Source organism: Mirounga leonina, unplaced genomic scaffold (genome assembly GCF_011800145.1).
Source record: "Mirounga leonina isolate KUSES-001 unplaced genomic scaffold, KU_Mleo_1.0 Mir_174, whole genome shotgun sequence".
Classification (NCBI taxonomy): Eukaryota; Metazoa; Chordata; class Mammalia; order Carnivora; family Phocidae; genus Mirounga; species Mirounga leonina.
The window spans coordinates 24,091,222-24,112,169 of record NW_023270451.1 but is presented as its reverse complement, the minus strand read 5'-3'; the positions used below and the strand labels follow the sequence as shown (position 1 = coordinate 24,112,169).

At 36.9% G+C, this 20,948-nt stretch overlaps 1 protein-coding gene across 1 annotated transcript; it reads right to left on the bottom strand.

The window, feature by feature from the left end:
* Positions 1-17,135: 17,135 nt before the first annotated feature.
* On the bottom strand, positions 17,136-20,393 carry LOC118020791 (cytoskeleton-associated protein 2-like). Its single transcript, XM_035020606.1, has one exon. The coding sequence runs from the start codon at positions 20,378-20,380 to the stop codon at positions 18,260-18,262; it is 2,121 nt and encodes a 706-aa protein (XP_034876497.1). The 5' UTR covers positions 20,381-20,393; the 3' UTR covers positions 17,136-18,259.
* Between the last annotated feature and the right edge of the window lie 555 nt (positions 20,394-20,948).

Sequence of the window (20,948 nt, the reverse complement as noted above, 5' to 3'; positions counted from 1 at the left end):
CCAAGAATAGCCAAGTTAGTATGACTGTGATTGAATAAATACAGTTTTGATTTTTTGGTTGGTTTTTTAAGATGCTGCTGTGATAGGATATAATTTTTTTGTGTGTGTGGTAAAATACCCACAAAATTTGCCATTTTAACCATTTCATTTTTTTAAGATTTATTTATTTATTTATTTATTTATTTATTTATTTATTTATTTAGTGTGAGCAAGGGGAGGGGCAGAGGGAGAAGGAGAGAGAGCATCTCAAGCAGGCTCCCCGCTGAGCATGGAGTCCGATGCAAAACTCAATCTCACAACCCTGAGATCAAAGCCGAAATCAAGAGTTGGACACTTAACCGACTGCACCACCCAGATGCCCCATTTTAATCATTTTAAATTACAGGTCAGTGGCATTAAGCACATTCACCAATGTTGTGCATCCATTACCACCATCCTTCCATCTCCAGAACTTGTTAATCTTCCCAAACTAAAACTCTGTACTCATTAAATAATAACTCCCCATTCCTCCCTCTCCCTAGCTCCAGGAAACCACCATTCTACTTTCTGGCTCTATGAATTGACTATTGCATATAACCTCATATAAGTGGAATTATGAAGGATTTGCCTTTCTGTGACTGGCTTATTTCACTTAGCATAATGTCTTCAAGTTCATCCATGTTGTAGAATGCATCAGCATTTTCTTCCTTTTTAAAGCTAACTAATGTTCCATTGTTTGTCTATATCGCAGTTTATCTGTTCATCTATTGATGAACACTTAGGTTCAATAGATGAACTTAGGTTGTTTCCAGCTTCTGCCTATTGTGAATAAAGCTGCTGTAAACATTGTCATAGCATGCTATTATCAAAACATTCCTGAATTCACAACAGCTCTTTATCATTATACATGCTTTCAATCAATCGTCCTAAAACTAAACCTACTACTATGTGGGAATCAGCAGAAAAACTCACATTACAGGTGTCCTCATGCTTAACATCGTTTCTTTCCACCATACAAAGCTAATGCACTATTACCAGCTATATTCCTCATCTGTACATTATGTCCCCATGACTTATTTATTTTATAACTTGAACTTTGTACTTCTTGATCCTCTTTCCCACTTCAGCCTCCTCCCAACCCCGCACCCCCAACAGGTCAATATCCTCCCCTCTAGCAACCACCAATCTGTTCTCTGTATCTGTAAGTCTGGGTTTTGTTTTTAGATTTCACTTATAAATGAAATCATGTGGTATTTGTCTTTCTCTGATTTATTTCACTCACCACAATACCCTCAAAGTATATCCATGTTGTCATAAATGGAAAGACTTCATTCTTTTTTTTTTGGCTGAGTAGTATTCTATTTGTGTGTATATATATATATATATACCACATCTCCCCAGGCAACATGGAGCATTGAGTCCTACTAGTTACCTTTAAAACAGAGTTATCCTTAAGACACCAATTTCTTGGTCCATTATGAGACTGACCAGTTTGAGCATTCTGAAGACTGGCCTGCCAATCACACAAAAAGGAAAGATTCTGTTTCTTTTTGGTTAAAGAAATAAATACCTGGAATGACTTATCCTAATAGCCTAATGGATGAAGAGGCAATCATATTAAAGGACAATATTAAAGATTGTAAGCATTTAAAGATGGGTTAAATATACTCTATCACTAGACTTTGGGCCTTCCTTCTTAAGCCTAAAATGTAATAATTCTGAAACCCTTCTCAGTGTCTAAAACCTTCCAGTCTTTGTAGTCTTTGGCAGAACATCAGGCCTCTTGGCTTTAGGCAGCAATTTGTCAAGAAGGCTTGCCATTCTGGCTTGCTTCACCTTTATTTCTCATTTCCTCCATCCACTCAGTCTTCAAAAGCCTCTAATTAGCTGTTCACCTTAATTATTCCAATTAGGACTTCATCTAGTCGGGTTCTCCCACTTTTGAGAATCTAAAGTGCCTGCACCTTCCCTATTAGGAGAATCTTTCTACTTTTCTGAAAAATGCATTTCTTCACCTCCACTCGGTGTCATGTGGCCTCCATAGCAGGTAGAGGAGGCCAGAAAGAAAACTGGCAGTCGTTTTGAGTGTCTGATTCTGAGCCACATCTATTCCATTTAGAGAAAACTGAAATTTCTTATATAGCCCCCAGAACAAAGGGCTTCTGCTCAGGCTAGAATTTCCAGATGAGCTACTGTACTGAAGCAAACACAAGACCTCCCTCAGGATAGCCTAGGCTTAGCTCACCTTTAGGATCCCCAAGACACTGGAGGAATAGTGGTTTGGTGCCCTTTTTCTTTACCAGACATCCTTTTCTATCATGTCTTTTAGCTCATGAGCATATAAAGGCAAATTAAGCTGCCATGTAACTTGAGGACAAAGTCTAGTAGTTGTAAACCTGTTTTAGATGAAGGCACTATCAAGAATAGATAGAGACTCCCTGGGATGTGTTGCTATTTACCAAATAAACATGTGATTCTGGGTTTCCTTAGAATATCCATAGAAACCAGACTCATTTTACATAGATGTATTTGTTTACTAATGAACTGTTAGTATCTTGATGAATAACATTCTTCACATTTAGATTTTTATTTATGGAAATGTTCTGACAAAAGATATTGTCACTAGCTTGAACTCTGATTAACCCAAGAACTACTGTTCTCAGTAGGCGCATGAGTTGACACAGCCTGGCCACTTACAAATTTGAATCTGAAAGAAGCAAAAGTTTTTATCAGGAAGCATTTGAGCATCTTGGCATAAAATTTGAATTTAGAATTGACTAAGCCCTAGGCTTTCCAAAACTCACAAGACAGAGTATCAAATGCATCTTTAGACCTCCCCAGGCAACATGGAGCATGAGTCCTACTAGTTATTCTTAAAAGAGACCAACTTCTTGGTCCATTGTGAGACTGTCCAGTTTGAGCATTCTGAAGGGTGGTCTTCCAATCACATAAAAAGGAGAGTCTAAAGATTATTTTAAGCATGATGGTTTATTTTACTTAGAAGTTTTCCACCCCTAAGTTCTTTAAAAATTCTCATATATTTTAAAATTTATTTAAAATTCAGATCCTCTACTTCTCATTTTATCACCACTTTAATTAGGCATAACAGATTGGAATTAGGTATCATAGAATAACTTTGCATGTTGAGATTAACAATACTGCAATTTATTCCACGTGATGACTTTTCCCCTGTACCTGTCTGAGTTACCAGGCATAAATAAATATGCAAAGAAATATCCAAAATACTTTTGGATTCTCAGATTCTGAAATAAGAAAATTAGTCATCTAGTTCCAAGACTTGTGAACCAACCCCAAGATTAGAAGTCTATATTTTGCGCCCAATGACTGAAAAGCAAGTTTTGATGGGCTGCTGAAGAAGCACTCCATAAAATAACTGGTGCAGATAAAAAATAAATAAATAAAACGGAAAATATGCCACAAGCTATTTGCATATGATAATTTCATAAAACATTCCCCTTGAGAAATACCCGAGTGAAATTAATTCACAATCAGTAGGAACCCAGTGGGAATGTGTTTGTAGAAATAAATAATCCAAAATTATTCTTGGGCTGTGAAGTTTGTTTACTGCCTTAACTGAAGTGTGTATCAAACATAAGTGCTTCAGCATTGGCTGTGGGTTGGGGCATCAGGCACAGCTTTCACCTCCAGTGTTTTTCATCCATTCTGCTGTTTATATTTCTTGGCAAGAGGTCCAAGCCACAAAAGGGTTTGTCCCAATGTTATGTGTGAGTGTGTGTGCACATGTGTGTGTATGTGTCTTCTGCATAGTGATGGGCATTGCTCCTTCTCAAAAGGAACCTCAAAAATATGTATGAATTCTTGAAAACTGAGTAAGAGGTTGCTAATTTAAAAAATTATTTTAAAACTTAACATCTCTATAGGCAAAGAGCAATGAATACTTTTAGTCACAGAAATATTTCTTCCCACACAGAAATTTGAGGGCTGCTTACCACTCCATACCTGTTCAGATCCATGTGTATGAATGTCTTGTTTATTAAGTACCTCATGCCTGGCATTAGGCTAGAGAGAACTTGACAGATACTGCTTCATTTAATTCTCACAATAATCCTGCAAGATATGTGTAATTACTCCCATTTGAGAGCTGAGAAGACAGGCTCAGAATTAAGTACTTTGCCTGTGGTCTCCCAGCAATGAAGTAGCAGAAGCAGGATTTAAATCCAGGTCTGTCTGGATTCCAAAGTCAACATTCTTAACCATGATACACTCCTGCTTTATTTCCACTTTTCTCAGGTTGCATAATTCTCTTTGCAGAAATCTTTCCCTCTTGGTTGCCTTTTTCCCCTTCAAGGCTGCCTTTGCCTTCAATGTCCATCCTAACCAGATTTCACCTGTATAAAAATGTTGCTGGGAGGAGTCCTAGAGCGAGAATCCTGGGGATCTCATATCTAGATGGATGGATAGAAAGATGGATAGAGCATGAATGGCCAGACTTGCTTTCTTGGAATAGAGTGGCCTAGCAGTTGGGTAGGAATAATGCTATGTCACAACATGTACTGCCTAGTCATGGCATATAACACAGTTCCTTCAAAATGTCAATGGGTAAATAACACTAACTGTGAGTGATCTCATTAAAAGATACTGAACTGGAAGAAACCAATCAGCAGAGAGACAGAATATTATAGTGGCTAAGAAGATGGATTTTGAAGACAAGATGACTGGGTTTAAATCTTTATAATAATGTGTGATCTTGGACAAGTTACTTATCCCATCTCTGCCTCCATTTCCCAATCTGTAAAATGGACATAATAATTGTACTTACCTTATTGGACTGTTGTAAGGAATATGAACATATAAACTATGTGCCTGGCACACAGTATGTACTATTTTAGTATTTGCTAGTATTAGTAGTAGTATAATGCTTTGAATTTGCTAGTATTAGTAGTAGTATAATGCTTTGAATTTGCTCCTCTCACCTGATACCTGATTGTGGCCCTGGGTACCTGATATTCAATTAACATGTACCACTTGGTACCTCCTTAGTTGTTTTTGGGTTACTGCACTGCTCCTGCTATCAGCCCCCAACCCAAACATTCCAATCACAGGCTGAATGTGTGGCTGTTTTGAAATATCTGGTGATAGTCCCTTCTTCATGCCCAAACTGGGAATAAATACCTGGTTTTAAGCTCTCTTCAAGGACTGAAAAATTTCTCTTCTGTGAAAAATGAAGCAAATAATAATAACTACAATAATAGTAATAGTAAGAAAGCAAAGGAGGAAAGAAAGAAGGGATAAAAAAGAAAGTGAGAGCAAAGAATGGAGGGAGGGAAGGATGTAGGAAGGAAGGAAGAAAGGACAAAAGAAAGAATACAGGAAAATATAGGGAGCTTGCATGGAGAGAAAAGAGTCTAATGCATGGTCAAGTTTCTGTAAGTCTTTAATGTAAGATGTTCCAAAACACACACCACTGTAAGTGAAACTATGTATGTGCTTTCATGATGATGTCCTCCTAGTAATCTGGAGAGTTTCAAAGGGAAACCAATACCTTCTTATACAAAACATGAGTTTTTTTTCCTTATTATTCCTAGCAGGTTCTTCCCCAAATAAACTTCCACTCAATCCAATAAAATAACTTGAGATTTTATTGAATAATATGACTTCATAAATTTAAGAAGCTATCTAAATTTGCAATTTGGAAACCTTGGAGGCATCAGAAAATATACTCTGGGTGGTTTACTCTTATTGACATCCAATTATATTCAACACTGTGAAAAGGTTTCCTAAGAAAATCCCATTAATATATTTTTGCAAATATGATCATCCATAAATAAATGCAAAACTGTGTTTAGGACATCACTAAATGGTTCTTTTTTCTGCTAGTGTTTATTACAAATCTAAGCAGCAAAAAAATGGGGGAAAAGATGATAAAGGAATAAATAGTTTCTTTTAAGACAATTGTATGACTAAGATTTAGACTTAATTTTTCTAAGACTGCACAAAGAAGCTTTCTCAGTAATTCATGTCTCTGTATTGTAGCTTTACTCAATCATGTAAAAAAGCAGTATCATTAATTACACAAGTGAAAGGAGGCATTGAAAAAATCCTGCATCCTTTCATTAACTTACAAAAATACAATTAGTAATTATTAGTGATTTCCTGGAGAAAGTCCAGAGCTGAATGAAAAATATCACTTCATTGGTCCCGTAGAGGAAAAAAATGCACTACCATGAAGCTTATCTGTTGTACTTGCTTTTAAACATTAAAGAACTAATTCATAAAGCAACCATTCAACATTTGTAATGTTTTAATTTTCTTTTGTGATCTCTGGGAAATGTGAAGAATGTTCACTACAAGTAAAATGACCTGTAGCATTTAGTCTAGAATGAGAATGGTTATTTCTTTATTCAGAAGTCATGGATATTCTGCCCCCCAAAATGAGATTTTTTTTTAAAAAGGCATATCCTCTTTTTCAATTTGGCATATCTTCTTTTAATGGGCAAAATGTTTATGCTGATTCCAGAAAGATGAAAACAAATTTCCTAAAATATCTAGAATTTCTAGGGTCAGTTGTACTACTTGTGTCAATTGTTACTCAGGATCTTGCTATCTAAATATGTTAAAATTATTAAAATGGATTGTTAGTTTCAACCTGCTGGGGTTGTGGAGACAGGTTCCTGGGTATCCAGTAGATCCTTCCATGTTGAGGTTGTGGGACTTCCCTCTTGAGTTCCTGTCTGAAGAGACATAGTACAGACCTTCCTTGGGGTATAACAAAAGATGAACTCTTCTTGTCAAACACCTAGTTCTTTGAAAGCAGGTGTATTTTGACTGAAAACTGCATTAGGCAGAGGGGAAAGATGTCCAGTTTGGGCAGCAGTTGGAGCAGGACCCCAGAGAATTCTTACTTACATTCATGTGCTTGCTATTTATGCAGACTTTCAACATGTTTGATGATTGCTCTCCTTTTTCTCTATTACCTCTTGTAAAAACAATAAAGTCCGTGTTGGAAAATGCTGAATAAACTGAAAAACTAGGTCAACTCTTGGTTTTTCAGAACGCAGATGACCTGATTTGCTGTTTCTCTGGCATCTGGTTTTACTCTCAGTTTATATTTTGTTGTCAGCCCACTCTCCTGCTCCATTTCGTCCGCTGGAGGTTGAAAACTTAATTTAAGGTTAGATCAGGAATTGCCAGTAAGTTAGTCTGCTACTATAAACCAAAAAACAAACAACCAAAGGGTCAACAAAAAAATTTTAAAAATACCTTGAGACAAATAAAAATGGAAACACAACTTTTCAAAATCTATGGAATGCAGCAAAAGCAGTTCTAATAAGGAAGTTCATAGCAATACAGGCCTACCTCAACAAATAAGAAAAATCTCACATAATCTAATTTTATACCTAAAGGAACTAGAAAAAAAGAACAAAGCCTGAAGTCAGTAGAAGGAAGATAATACTAAAGATCAGAGCAGAAATTTATGAAATAGAGACTTAAAAAAACAATAGAAAAAATCAATGAAACAAAAAGCTGGTTCTTTGAAAAAATAAACAAAACCAATAAACATCTAGCCAGAGTCATCAAAAAAAAAAAAAAAAAGAAAGAAAGAAAGAAAGAAAGAAAGAAAGAAAGAAAGAAAAAAGAGGGCCTAAATAAAATCAGAAATGGAAGAGGAGATGTTACAACTGACACCACAAAAATACATTACTACAAACAATTATACAACAACAAATTGGAAATGGATACATTCCAAGAAAACACAGTCTCCCAAGACTGAATCATGAAGAAATAGAAAATCTGAATAGACCAGTTATCAGTAATGAAACTGAATCAGTAATTTAAAAAATCTCAAAAAACAAAAGTCCTAGACAAGACCACTTCACAGGTGAATTCTACCTAACATTTAAAGAAGAGTTAGTACCTATCCTCAAATTATTCCAAAAAGTTGAAGAGGAAGGAATACTTCAATGCTGGCACTACCTTGATACCAAAGTCAAAGACACAACAAAAAAAAGAAAATTACAGGACAAAATCCCTGATGAATGTAGATGCAAAAATTCTCAACAAAATATTAGTATAGTTGAATATAATGTATTATTGAATTTGCATTAAAATGAATCATATGCATTAAATTTAAAATGCATTAAATGCATTAAAAGAATCATATACTATGATCAAGAGAGATTTAGTCTAGGGATGCAAAGATGTTCAACATCTGAAAATCAATCAATATGCTACCCTACATTAACAAAACAAAGGATAAAAATCATATGATCATCTCAACAGATGCACAAAAGGCATTTGAAAAAATTCAATATCATGTATGATAAAAACTCTCAACAAAGTGGGTATAGAAGGAAACTGCCTCAACATAATAAAGGCAATAGATGACAAACCCACAGCTAACATCTTATCAACAGTGAAAACCTGAAAACTTTTCCTCTAAGATCAGGAACAAGACAAGGATACCCAATCTCACCACTTTTATTCAACACAGCACTGGAAATCCTAGCTACAGCAATTAGGCAAGAAAAAGAAATAAAAGTCATCCAAATTGGAAAAGAAAAAGTAAAACTATCTCTATTTGCGGATGACATGATACTATATATAGAAAATGCTAAAGATTTCACCAAAAAACTGTTAGAACTAATAAATGAATTCAGGATACAAAATTAACATACAGAAATCAGTTGCATTTCTATATGCTAACAATGAGTTTTTAGAAAAAGAAATTAAGAAAACAATCCCATTTATAATTGGATCAATAAGAATAAAATGCTTAGGAATAAATTTAACCAAGGATGTTAAAGAACTGTATTCTGAAAACCATAAAACATTGGTGAAAAAAATTCAAGAAGACTCAGATAAATGGAAATATATTCTATGCTCAAGGATTAGAATAATTCATATTGTTGAAATGTCCATACTGCTCAAAGCGATCTACAGATTCAGTTCAGTCTCCATCAGAATACCAATGGCATTTTTCACAGAACTAGAAAAAAGAATCCTAAAATTTATATGGAACTACAAAAACTCCCAAATAGCAAAAGCAACCTTGAGAAATAACAACAAAGGTGGCGGTATCACTCCCTAATTTCAAACTATACTACAAAGCTATAGTAATCAAAACAGCATGGTACTGGCACAAAAGTAGATATATAGATCAACAGAATAGACAGCCCAGAAATAAACCCATGCTTATATAGTCAATTAATCCATGACAAAGGAGGCAAGAATATACAATGGAAAAGACAGTCTCTTCAACAAGTAGTGCTCAGAAAACTGGACAGCTACATGCAAAAGAATGAAACTGAACTACTATCTTACACCATGTATAAAAAATAAATTCAAAATGGGTCAAGACCTAAAACCATAAAACTTCCTGAAAAAAACATAGGTAAAAAAGCTCTTTGATATCAGTCTTAGCAATATATTTTTTGGACCAGTCTCCTCAGGCAAGGCTAAAATAAACAGATGGGATTATATCAAACTAAAAATCTTTTGCACAGAGAAGGAAATCATCAATAAAATGAAAAAGCAACCTACTGAATGGGAGAAGATATTTGCAAGTCATACATCAGTAAGTGGTTAATAGCCAAAATATATAAAGAACTTATACAACTTAATATCAAAAAAACAACCAACCTGATTAAAAAATGGGCAGAGGACTTGAATGGACATTTTTCCAAAGAAGACATACAAATGGCCAACAGGCACATGAAAAGATGCTCAACATCATTAATCATCAGGGAAATGCAAATCAAAACCACAATGAGATATCACCTCAGATTGGCCATTATCAAAAGGATAAAAGATAACAAGTGTTAACAAAAACAGGGAGAAAACGTTACACACTGTTGGTGGCCATGTAAATTGATGCAACCACTATGGGAAATAGTATGGAGGTTCCTGAAAAAGATAAAAATAAAATAGAACAACCATACAATCCAGGATTTCCACTTCAGGGTACTTACCCAAAAACAGCAATTTGAACATGCACCTCTATGTCATTGCTGCATATTTACAATAGTCAGATATGGAAGTAACCTACATATTCCTTGATAGATGAATGGATAAAGAAGATATGATACACACACACACACACACACTCACAGACACAATGGAATAGTACTCAGCCATAGAAAAGAAAGAAAACTTGCTATTTGTGACAACATGGATGAGCCTAGAGGGTATTATGTTAAGGGAAATAAATCGGACAGAAATACACAAATATTGTTTGATTTCACTTATATGTAGAATCCTAAAAAACATGAGCAAAACAGAAAGAGACTCATAGATATAGGAAACAAACTGTTGGTTGCTAAACGGGGAGAGATGGGAGTAAGTGAGAAATGGGAAGGGGATTAATAGGTACAAACTTCTAGTTATAAAATAAATAAGTCATGGGTATGTAATGTATAAAGGGAATATAGTCAATAATATTGTAATAGCCTTGCATGTGACAGATGGTAACTAGACTTGCATGGGGATCATTTTGTAATGTATAAAAATATCAAATCACTATGATGTATACTTGATGGGATACTGTACATCAATTATACTTCAATGAAAAAGAAAAATGTGGCAGGATGTCCTTTTATACCTTCACCCATGCCCACATCCATCTCTGTGAGGAGGAGTGACTCAGTACCATAATTCATGGATGTGATCCCTATGATAGCCCATCAAAATGGTTCATCTCTAAATCCTTCACTCTGAGCAATTTGAAGTTTGCAGACCACTGACCTCACACTATGTGGTATTATCAACCCCCTCCATGAATTTATCAAAAATGCTGGCCTCCATGGTCTTGAGTATGTGAGGCAGCTGTAGGAAGCATACAAGGAGGATGGACCAATTATGGGTCAAGGCTCAAGTGTTGGAAAAGGAAGAGGGAACGAGACCAAGGAGGATGGGGTATCTGGGAGCCTCTCTGAGGCGAACTTGATATGAACCAAAAGATAAACTGATGAGAGGTTTTACACTGTCCTTTGGGCCCTTTGTACACTTGAGACTGGGTGGTTGAAATATTTTCTTTCTGGAAAGGGACTGTACCTTCATGCACCTCCAGATATTTGAAGGCACAGATGCAGGTATAAATACATCCTCAGCCTGGGATTCCAAATAAAAGATTAGGATTATGCTTTCACTGGTCTCTGTCAGCAGGGCATTTAATAGTTAAAAGTTAAATCTGGGTTAAGCTATACCAGATATACCCTAAACAAAATAAAATACAACATTAAATGGTCAGCTGTAGAATTCTCCAGTCATGGCTAAAACTTACCAACTGTACAGGAACTCCTACCTCATAGGTCTAGACAGTTGCTGGCAGGCTAACAGAAGAGGAGAGGTGCAGAGTATGTACAGAACAAAGGCCTTTTTGAAACCACATTTTTTTTTAATTTAATTTTAAGGACCAAAATTAAGGCTTCCTTAGAGTAGTTTTACAATTTTAAAAAGAACTGATTGTTCTACAGCCACACCTTGGCTACTTCCTCTGCAATTATTACAATGAAAGATCATTGTCAGATGCATGTTCAAAAGGAGGAAAGGTACTCACATTGTAGTCTGCCTAGATTCCACAGGGGCTGGGGCCCTGGGGCAGTATATCTCACACTGACCTGGCACAGTCCTTTTGGGCATACCTCTCAATGCTGCTGCATGCCCTGCAGCCTGTAGACCCTCAGAGTTGTGAGCAAGAGCTTTTCAGTTTCAGAAATGGGAAGGGAAGTCAGGAGGAGTTCAGCCATTTTGGACACACACACACATATACATACACATACATACACACATACACTCTCTGATTGCTTTTAGTAGAGAAAACATTTGATCATGTAGATATGACCCAAATGTCCTGAATCCATTATAAACCTTGTAAGAAGATGTAGCCCCTGCTCAAGAAGCATCTTTCTTTTCATTCCCCAATGGAGGTAAGTGCATAAAAGGGTCCTTAAAATGGTGTGACTTGGATGCAAGTTCCTACTTGGATAACTATTGGTTTTGATGAAATGGAAGAAATATTATAAAAAGGAAGCAACTTCAATCTTCCTATGTGGGACTTAATGGAAAAAAAAATGCCTGAAAGGATACACCTATTCTAGGTATCAGAGACTTCAGTTTAAGTTCCAGTTTTATAATGAACTGGTGATGAATGATTGTTTCTTTATTGTCCTTAAACTGCTCCTTTATCTGTAAAATGGGCACATCAATAACCATTTAGCTACTTCCCAAAGTTGTCATGAGGGTCAAGTGCAGACCACTATATTTGTCAGGGTTCTCAGAGAAACAGAATCAATAGGAGATATGCATTTTTATAATATTTCCTTAGGATATATATATAAATAGCGCGAGAGAGATTTGTTATAAGGAATTGGCTCACATGACCAGAGAGGCTGAGAAGTCCCATGATCTGCTATCTGCAAGCTGGAGAACCTTGAAAGCTGGTGTTGTAATTCCAGTCCTAGTCTAAAGGAAAGGCAGAACCAGAGGAGCCAATGGTGTAAATCCCAGTGAAAGGGCAGAAGATCAATGTCCTAACCCAAGCATGCAGGAAGGAAAAAGGACAAATTCTTCCTTCCTCTGCCTTCCATTCTATTCAGGCTCTCAGTGGATTGGATGATGCCCAACCACACTGGAGAGGGCAGTCTACTTTACTGAGTCCACCAATTCAAATGCTATCTTATCTGGAAACACTCTCACAGACACACCTGGAAATAATGTTTTATCTGGGCACCCCATGGTGCAGTCAAGTTGACATAGAATTAACCATCACAACCACTATATAAGGCACACGAAAGTAAAACACAGGGATATAAACTACCCAGGTTAGGGGCGCCTGGGTGGCTCAGTTGGTTAAGTGACTGCCTTCGGCTCAGGTCATGATCCTGGAGTCCCGGGATCGAGTCCCGCATCGGGCTCCCTGCTCAGTGGGGAGTCTGCTTCTCCCTCTGACCCTCCTCCCTCTCATGCTCTCTGTCTCTCATTCTCTCTGTCTCAAATAAATAAATAAAATCTTTAAAAAAAAATAAATAAATAAACTACCCAGGTTGAAGTACAAACAAGTTGTCTGCGTCCAGTTGTAACTCGGTAGTAAAGGAAAATTTACTCAAGCAAGAGTGGCAATTTACTCTGTTGTAATTAGATGAAGCCTCCAACATACATAACGCAGTTACAGGGAAGTCAACTTTGTGCCATGAGATAAAAAAATAAACAAATAAATACCCCCACCCAAACAGAGTTATTCACCTAATACTAGTCTCCTAAAGCTCCTTCTCTGTGAGTTATTGACTTTCCAATAAAACAATTTATCTGACTTACGTCATTCTGGTATGTAATGGCCTTTGCAGATACTCTTGTGGGAAATCATGTATTTTTTTTTCACTGAGCCAATCCTTGAAAGATATCCTCAACTGAGGTAAGGAGGTCAGACTTAATACCCTCTAAGTTGACCAGTCAGCACAGGTGGCTGCCCCAAGGGAAGGGACATGGCCTAGGGTAAGGCAGCATCCTTTTGTGGGGGAAAATTCCTGAAAAGGGACACAGCTGTGAGTCATCAAGAAGCAACACTCCTGGCAGCTGGGTGAATGAACCTTCAGTCCTGGAAGGTGATTTGGGGGGGGTACATCACAGCATCCACTGCAAAGTTTCTCAAAAGCTGGATTGTAATTAGAAAGTATATATTTATATTTTAATATATATTTGCAGATTATTTTCCTTGAAAGTTACTGTAATTTGCACTTCCATCAACGACATATGAGAATTCTATTTCCCTGAATACTCACCAGCACTTGGTATTATTGCTTTTTAAAACATCTGACAATGATATATCATTATTTTAAGTTGCATTTCCTTGATAAATACTGAGTTTGAATGTCTCTTCCCTGGTGATATGCATTTTTGCTTTGGTAATATTTATGTGTATGTCCTTTAGTTATTTTTATGTTGTGTTTTTTTCTACTCAATTTATTAATCCATTGTAATATACTGAGGTAGAGTTTTCTGGCTGTCTCTGAAAACCTGTCCCCTACTTCTTTGCCTAGGCACATTCTAGAACACATTCTCTAGTCTCCTTTGCAGTTAAGTGTGATTATGCTTCAGATAGTAGATTACGAACCAAAATGCCTGGGCTATGACTCCTACTTGCATTTTTATCCTCTTCTGCTGTGTGCAAGCAGGTGACAATGGGTAGGGTGAGGTAGCTGCCTGCCAGTCCTGAATCCCCACTCTGAACTGTTAAGTTAGCAAGAAATAAACCTCAATTGCATTGGAACTCCAATATGTATTTGGGATGAACTAGTACAGGCATATTGTCTACTTTTTCCCTCGTCTATCATTTGTAGCTGACCACACCTCCATGGTATCCTTTTAAAGGCTGTTTAGAGAAAGTCTCAGAAGAGAGGCCAGGGAAGTTGGAGGAAAACTAGGACAGAGTGGCATCGAGGAAGCTGAGGAAAAAGATGCTTCAAGAAACAAGCCATGATCAGTCATGTTTCGTACTGTATAGAGGTCCAGTCCAAGGGGGCTGAAACCTAACAGATGCTTTGATGATTGCTTGGTGTAAAGATGCCCCTGGAGGCAAGATTCCAACAGATAAGTATTAGAACGTTTACCTGTGTTGAAGACACCTTATCTGGAAAAATGAATGCTGCCCTAAATGTCCATCTTCTGCTAATAAATGTGTCAAGTCTGTAAAAGTCTTAAATAAGCCCCCCATGTCCTTGAATGGCAGTAAATGCATCATTCAGTTCTGAAGTTTGATCCACACATATCTGAAGGCCTGGACATCTGGGTGATTCTAGCTCAGCCCACTAGAATGCACTGGCAGGCAGGTCAAATGAACTGCTGTTAATAAATGCAGAAAGCCAAGGTGGCCATTCACACCTGAACTCTGCCCTTCCTAAAAGGCACAACATTCAGGAGCCTACTATCACCTGCTGGGTGAACATGACTTATCAACTTTACATTTTTCACCTATACCTTATTCAACTCTCTTGTTTTCTCAGATGAGTGCCTAAAAATTACTTCTAGGAATAGAATATTCTGAGTTACTGAACCTCAGAAAAGAAAGAAATTCTCTCGTTTACAAGGAAAAACATTGTAAAATACTACTGTACAATCCCAGCTAAGGAATTAAAATAAGAGGAATTATGTTTTCATTCATCTTTTAAATTAAATGACCACAGAGATAATTTGCCCACCATAAAAGTGAGAGACGGAAAGATTTTCAGGCATGTTGAAAGACATCAACACATGTATTTATTAAAATATATGGTACTGTACTTTAAAAACCTGGAACTAAAGGTGACTTTTCTAATTACCTATGACATGTGAAGTCAATTGTCCTTAATATGTTCAGAATGACACATTACGAATGAATAGATATTAGAGCTTTCTGCTCTGTTGCTCACAGAAATGTCTGATGAAGGACAAGCAGTTGGATATGTCACCTTATGTCTTAGAAAAAAAGAAGAATGAAAAGATAACGATAGGAAAAGGTAGAGTCATTCTATGCTACATGTTTTTAATAATTCTGAGCATAAAATTATCCTTTGAAGAAAAATTTTTCTTAACTTAAGGTACATAACAAGTTTAAGCTACCTGAAGTTTAAGAACCTTCAGTCCTACTTGATTCAAAATGCTTATTAGTTCCTGGCAATTAAACAGTATACATGCTATCCATTTTAAGGTAATTTATCTCTAGTTTTTTCTCATGGGCATATTTAGAAAACCAAGAAGAATCCAGCAATAGAAATAAAAATAGGGTTATTCTCTTACCTATGCTTACCAATTATATATTATTAAGGCTTTAAGGTATCTGTTTTCTTCCATAATCATTCTATAATTGATTCCTATTAATTATTAGCAAATTAAGTGTTATTCACATTTTGAGCAATGGGAATTATCCAGGATTCCAAGACACTCACTTATTCCATATAATTTTGGATGGATTACACACAAACTTGCTTTGTTTTTGCATCTATAAAATATCCATACAATGTGAAAACATAGGCAAACAATCATAATATCATTTAAAAAGTCTTTAATCTGTAAAAAAAATAAAATATTATCGATGTTTCTAGACTTTATGTTTATCCTAAACATTTGGTCAGACTTTTTGTATTGAGCAAGATATCATGGAAGGTGAAACCAGGATAGTCTATTGACTCCAGATTTGACACATGTACTATGTTGGTAAATAAATACCATTCTCTGGAAGCCACCCTACTTCATCTCTCCTTCTCTTGCAGTGACTGCCACGTTCTACTTTGTATTCCTGTTATTACCACATTTTTCTCTTTCTCTGGAACATCAGCATTTCTAGACAGACTCACATTTCACACCTTGCTGGGCCTCCCAAATGCCCTCCATGTAGCTGGTTCTCAGCATATTTTGTTCAATAAATGACTTCCAAGGGATCTAAAGCATATTCCATTTTATTTTCTAAGAAAATTAACACAAATAGCTTTAAATATGAGCAATTCCCAATGATTTCCCTAGCAAAGGCATTAAAACACTGTTTCGAAAATCCTAAATAATTGGATTAGGAACAAGGAGGAAAACCAGAACAAACAATTAGGCACTACAGTATTAGTTTCATACCAGGATAGAAAATAGTTTGCATAGGAGTCGATTTTGTTAATACTTTAACATTTCCACACTGGTGTTTAGAAAAATCCTAAACAGGTTTGCACAGTATGCAGAGCTACTCTTTATCATTTGCGGTGGTTTTTCCAAATTCTTTGATAAAATATTACTGGTTTTATATACAGACATAGAAATATAATGTGTTTTTATTTAATATAATTCCTTCATGTTTTCCTACTCTCTCCTGAGTCAGAATATATCTCTGTCTCCATGTCTACCTCTACATATTTAACTTTCTAATCACTCTTCCCAACCCAAATCCAATATGGTTCCCTATGCTCTTTGGAAGATTTTTTATAAATAATGCAACTAATTGATTAACATACAAGAAGTCTTCCAGACATTATTTACTCTCTTTATGCCTTAATATGTTCTTTGTAATATCTCTTTTGTAGACTAGAACCATGAATGATGGGTGTTTTAGAGGACACAAACTATAAGGTTTTCCAGCATTTCTTTTTTTTTTTTTCGTTATACAGATATATTTATTTATAAATATTAGGAACACAGTTTATAAAAGAATAAAACTCCTCTCTAGAGCATAAGACAACAGAACAAAGATAGGTGCTATTATACAAATGGAATGAGTGAACATAAGACTGTGATTTTCAAGCACATTTATATTACACACAGTTTTAAAACTATCGAATCTTTGAAACTATAGAATTGGTAGAGGATGTATTTAGGTATTAGTTTGGAGACTTATAAAACAATTTTAGGGGTGATACTTAATGTGTGGGGAGAAGAAACTGTTTATATAACTATCATGTTTCAAGGGACATGACTTAACAGTAAAGTTTTTATTATATTTTATATTAGTTATATTTTATATTAGTTATTTAAAAAATACTACCTAAATGAGAATGACATTATATATTCCTTCTCTAATTCCATTCTAATAGTCTACAACTATATCAAATGAAATGAGGAAAGTTAAAGTTTTAACATTTTAGACAGCCAAGTTACAAAAGGAACTAAAGAAAGAAACTCAGATTTAAAGTTTCAAATACCCACTGCGTTTGGGACATTTTCTTTTTTACTACAAAGTATTTCCTTTTAGAAATGGGGCATTTAGTTAATCATTGTTTGTGGTGACCTCAGCTACAATAAAAAAGAAGCCAACAGAGACCACAGACTCACTAGCATTGATGGAAAGTGATAGTGAAGAGCCAAAGCACAAGAGACCACAGCAGCCCGGGTAACAAGAATTGGGTGGAAAAGCAAGCTACATCTTCCATGTCTTCACTTTTGAAAGGGGTCATCACATCACAATTATCGACTTTCCTACTGATCCAAAATTAAGGAAAGGCAAAAAAAGTCCGTATTCTGTCTGCCGCATTACTTACATTTAATGACTAACAATTTAAGACTATTAAAAGTGAACAAGCCAACATTATGATCAAACCTGTTTATATTCAAGGAACATAGTAAACTACTTGACAAAATTTACCTTTCTTAGGAACTCCCTCTGCTGAGATTGACAAGGTAGGATTAGCTTTCTGCTGCACAGAAGGCAATTCCTGCTATGATGTGAACATCAGTAGAAGAGCGCACTGCCATGAATACTTAGGTACTTGGCCAACTCCTAGGAGACATACAAAGATACAAAAGCAAACAAAAGCCCCCAGGAAAAACAGGAGCCCCGTTCCTTATCATCACTTTATTTCTCTTGTGCTGTTCCAGGCTCTGAGTACATGGGGCATAGCGCTGCATTCGGACGGCATACAAAAGCATCAGTTTCACCTCCTAACTCTGTTAACTGCTCCAGTGATGACACGCATGGATAATGGTCTTTTAACATATCTGGCAATTTAGAAGTCTTCTCTTGAATACGTCGAGAACGTCTAACTGGTGTTAGAAACTTTAGCTCTTTAAATGTAGTATCTGTGTTGTCAAACTGGATCTTCTTCTTTACACTTTGTAGGTATGGTGTAGTAGACACATTATATTTAATTAAGCAACTGCCCCTGGTTTCTGTACTGGGGGTTTTAACATCATTGGTTGGATCCTTTGTTTTGTCATCTTCTTCTTTTTCACCATCTTGAAATACCACATTTCTAGGTTTCTTTTCCATTTCTGCTCTTCCTGACTCTAGATTAACACCTATATCTTCACTGTTGACTTCTTGGATGTATTCCTTAGTTGCACAAGCCTCAATACTTTCTCCATATTTCACTTTTTCTTGACTCTTCATTGTTAGAATATCTGCAATTGCATGTCGCATCTCTTCAATAGGCTGAGCCCCTGCCAGAATAGCTTTCTCATAGATTGTGATAATATTTTCAATAGGACTTGTGAGTGGTTCAATACGTGCAAGGCATATCCAATATTTAACAAGTTTTTTGGCATCTGGAATATTTTTAATCAGGTCATTCAGTATGACCAATATTTCTTCTTTTGGGTACCCCTCATTAATCAGGTTTAGGCATTCCGAAAATGTCTTGTTTACTTTTTCAGTAAATAATCTTTGTTCATCTTCTTCTACCATGGTCGTCCAAAAGGACCCAACTGAGTTTTCGTTTTGCCCTTCAGGCTCAGGCTGGGTAACCACTGAGCTAGGAGGCCTTTTCAGCACTTTTCTTTTACCAGCTTTCCACTCACCCAGACGGACTTTTCTCTCTTCTGCAGTTTCTTTGGGCTGAGCCGATCTATCAAGAGTTGCTTTTGCTATAGTGTGTCTGCGAGGGTCAATGCTTTTTGATTTCTGTACCAGTTTGGTGTTAGAAGACGAAGCAGGCCTGGCTATAGTTTCAGAGGTCAGGCTTCTTGACAGTGTCTTCTTTCTCTCTACAGCCTGAGAATTGGCTTTGGCACTAGATGAAACCGTGTTTGGTTGCAGTAATTCTTTCTCCCGAGGCCCCTTCCGGATTGTAACATTGGCAGTGGCTCGCCCGATGCCCAGTTTCACAGCGTCCTGAGCACTGTCGCGGTGACTTCTGATAGGAGGCCGCACCAGCTGTCTGTCCTGAGCTGCAGTGCTCCCAAGTTTCGTGGTGGTCACCACGTTTGGGGCTCTATCGCTTCTCACTGTTGTACTGCGAGTGTCTGTGGGTGGAGGCTCTGGGTCTTTAGGGACAGCAGCTGAAGGCTTCCTCGTTGTTGCAGAACTCTCATCTCTGACTGGGAGGGGCTTTCTAAATGAATTAATCTTAGACTGAACAATTTGGCCACGGTAAGACCCGAGCACAAGCTTCTTGGACATGTTAGCATCTTGCTTTGGTTTTTCTATGGATATTTGTTTCTTTTTAATGTTGTTTTTAAGATGAAACACTTGGCTTAATGTCATGTGTTGACTTTGAGGGTCATCTTTAATTGGTATGGACTGTCCCATTTGATTATTATCCTCAAAATTATGTGTGTCAACTGCTATTGTTGAACTGGTTAATTCATTAGAAGGTCTTAAAGGAATACAATTTTTTCCCATTGTTACATGATTTTTGTTCCCAGGAGGTCTACTGACATTTTCTTTACCAGCCATTTTTGTTTTAAATTTCAGAACTTTTGTCTCTTCGTGGACTTGGCCCTCAGAGTTCATCACTTTCTGGTCTCTGCTGGGTATGTGATTTTCCTGTTTGTATGCAAAAAAAGTTTTTCTTTTTAACATATGTTCCTTGAGTTTTTGTCTTCTTTGTTCTCTGAACGCGGGCTGAGCCCTCTGGCTCGGGGGCAGCTCCAGGTCCTGGGGCACGGCTGGGGTGCTCATGGCTGCTACCCGACGGGCATGCGTCTCGGCTCCCGCAGCCCCGGACTGCACAAGCCGAGGGTCCGGCACACAGAGCATGCCCGGTTTTCCAGCATTTCTTATAAATAAAGGTCATTGGATAAATTCCAATAAAATAAAATAGAGATGTTATTGTATTATGCCAAATTTCCTCCTAGGACAAATTATGGTACAGAAAAGATTTGTTTTTTCCATCATCAAACCATTGAGGTTCTTTTTGTAGGACTGAAACGTTGTGTTGGTAGCCTTTAAATTACTTTTCCTTGGCTACATTTGCAAGCTGTAAGGACACCCTATAGGAGAATTGTGATGGTTAATTTTATGCGTCAATGTGACTGGGCTATAAGGGATGCCTAGGGAGCTAGTAAAACACTATTTCTGGATGTGTCTGTAAGGGTGTTTCTAGAAGAGATTAGTATTTTAACTAGACTGAATAAAGAAGATCCACCCTCACCATTTAATCTGCTGGGGGCCCAAATAGAACAAAAAGGCAGAAGAGGAGCAAATTTTCTCCCTCTTTGGGTTGGGATGTCTATCTTCTCTTGTCCTTGGACATCAGAGCTCCTGATTCTTGGGCCTACAGACTCTGGAATTTTATACCAGTGCTGCCCATTCCCTTCTTTCTCAG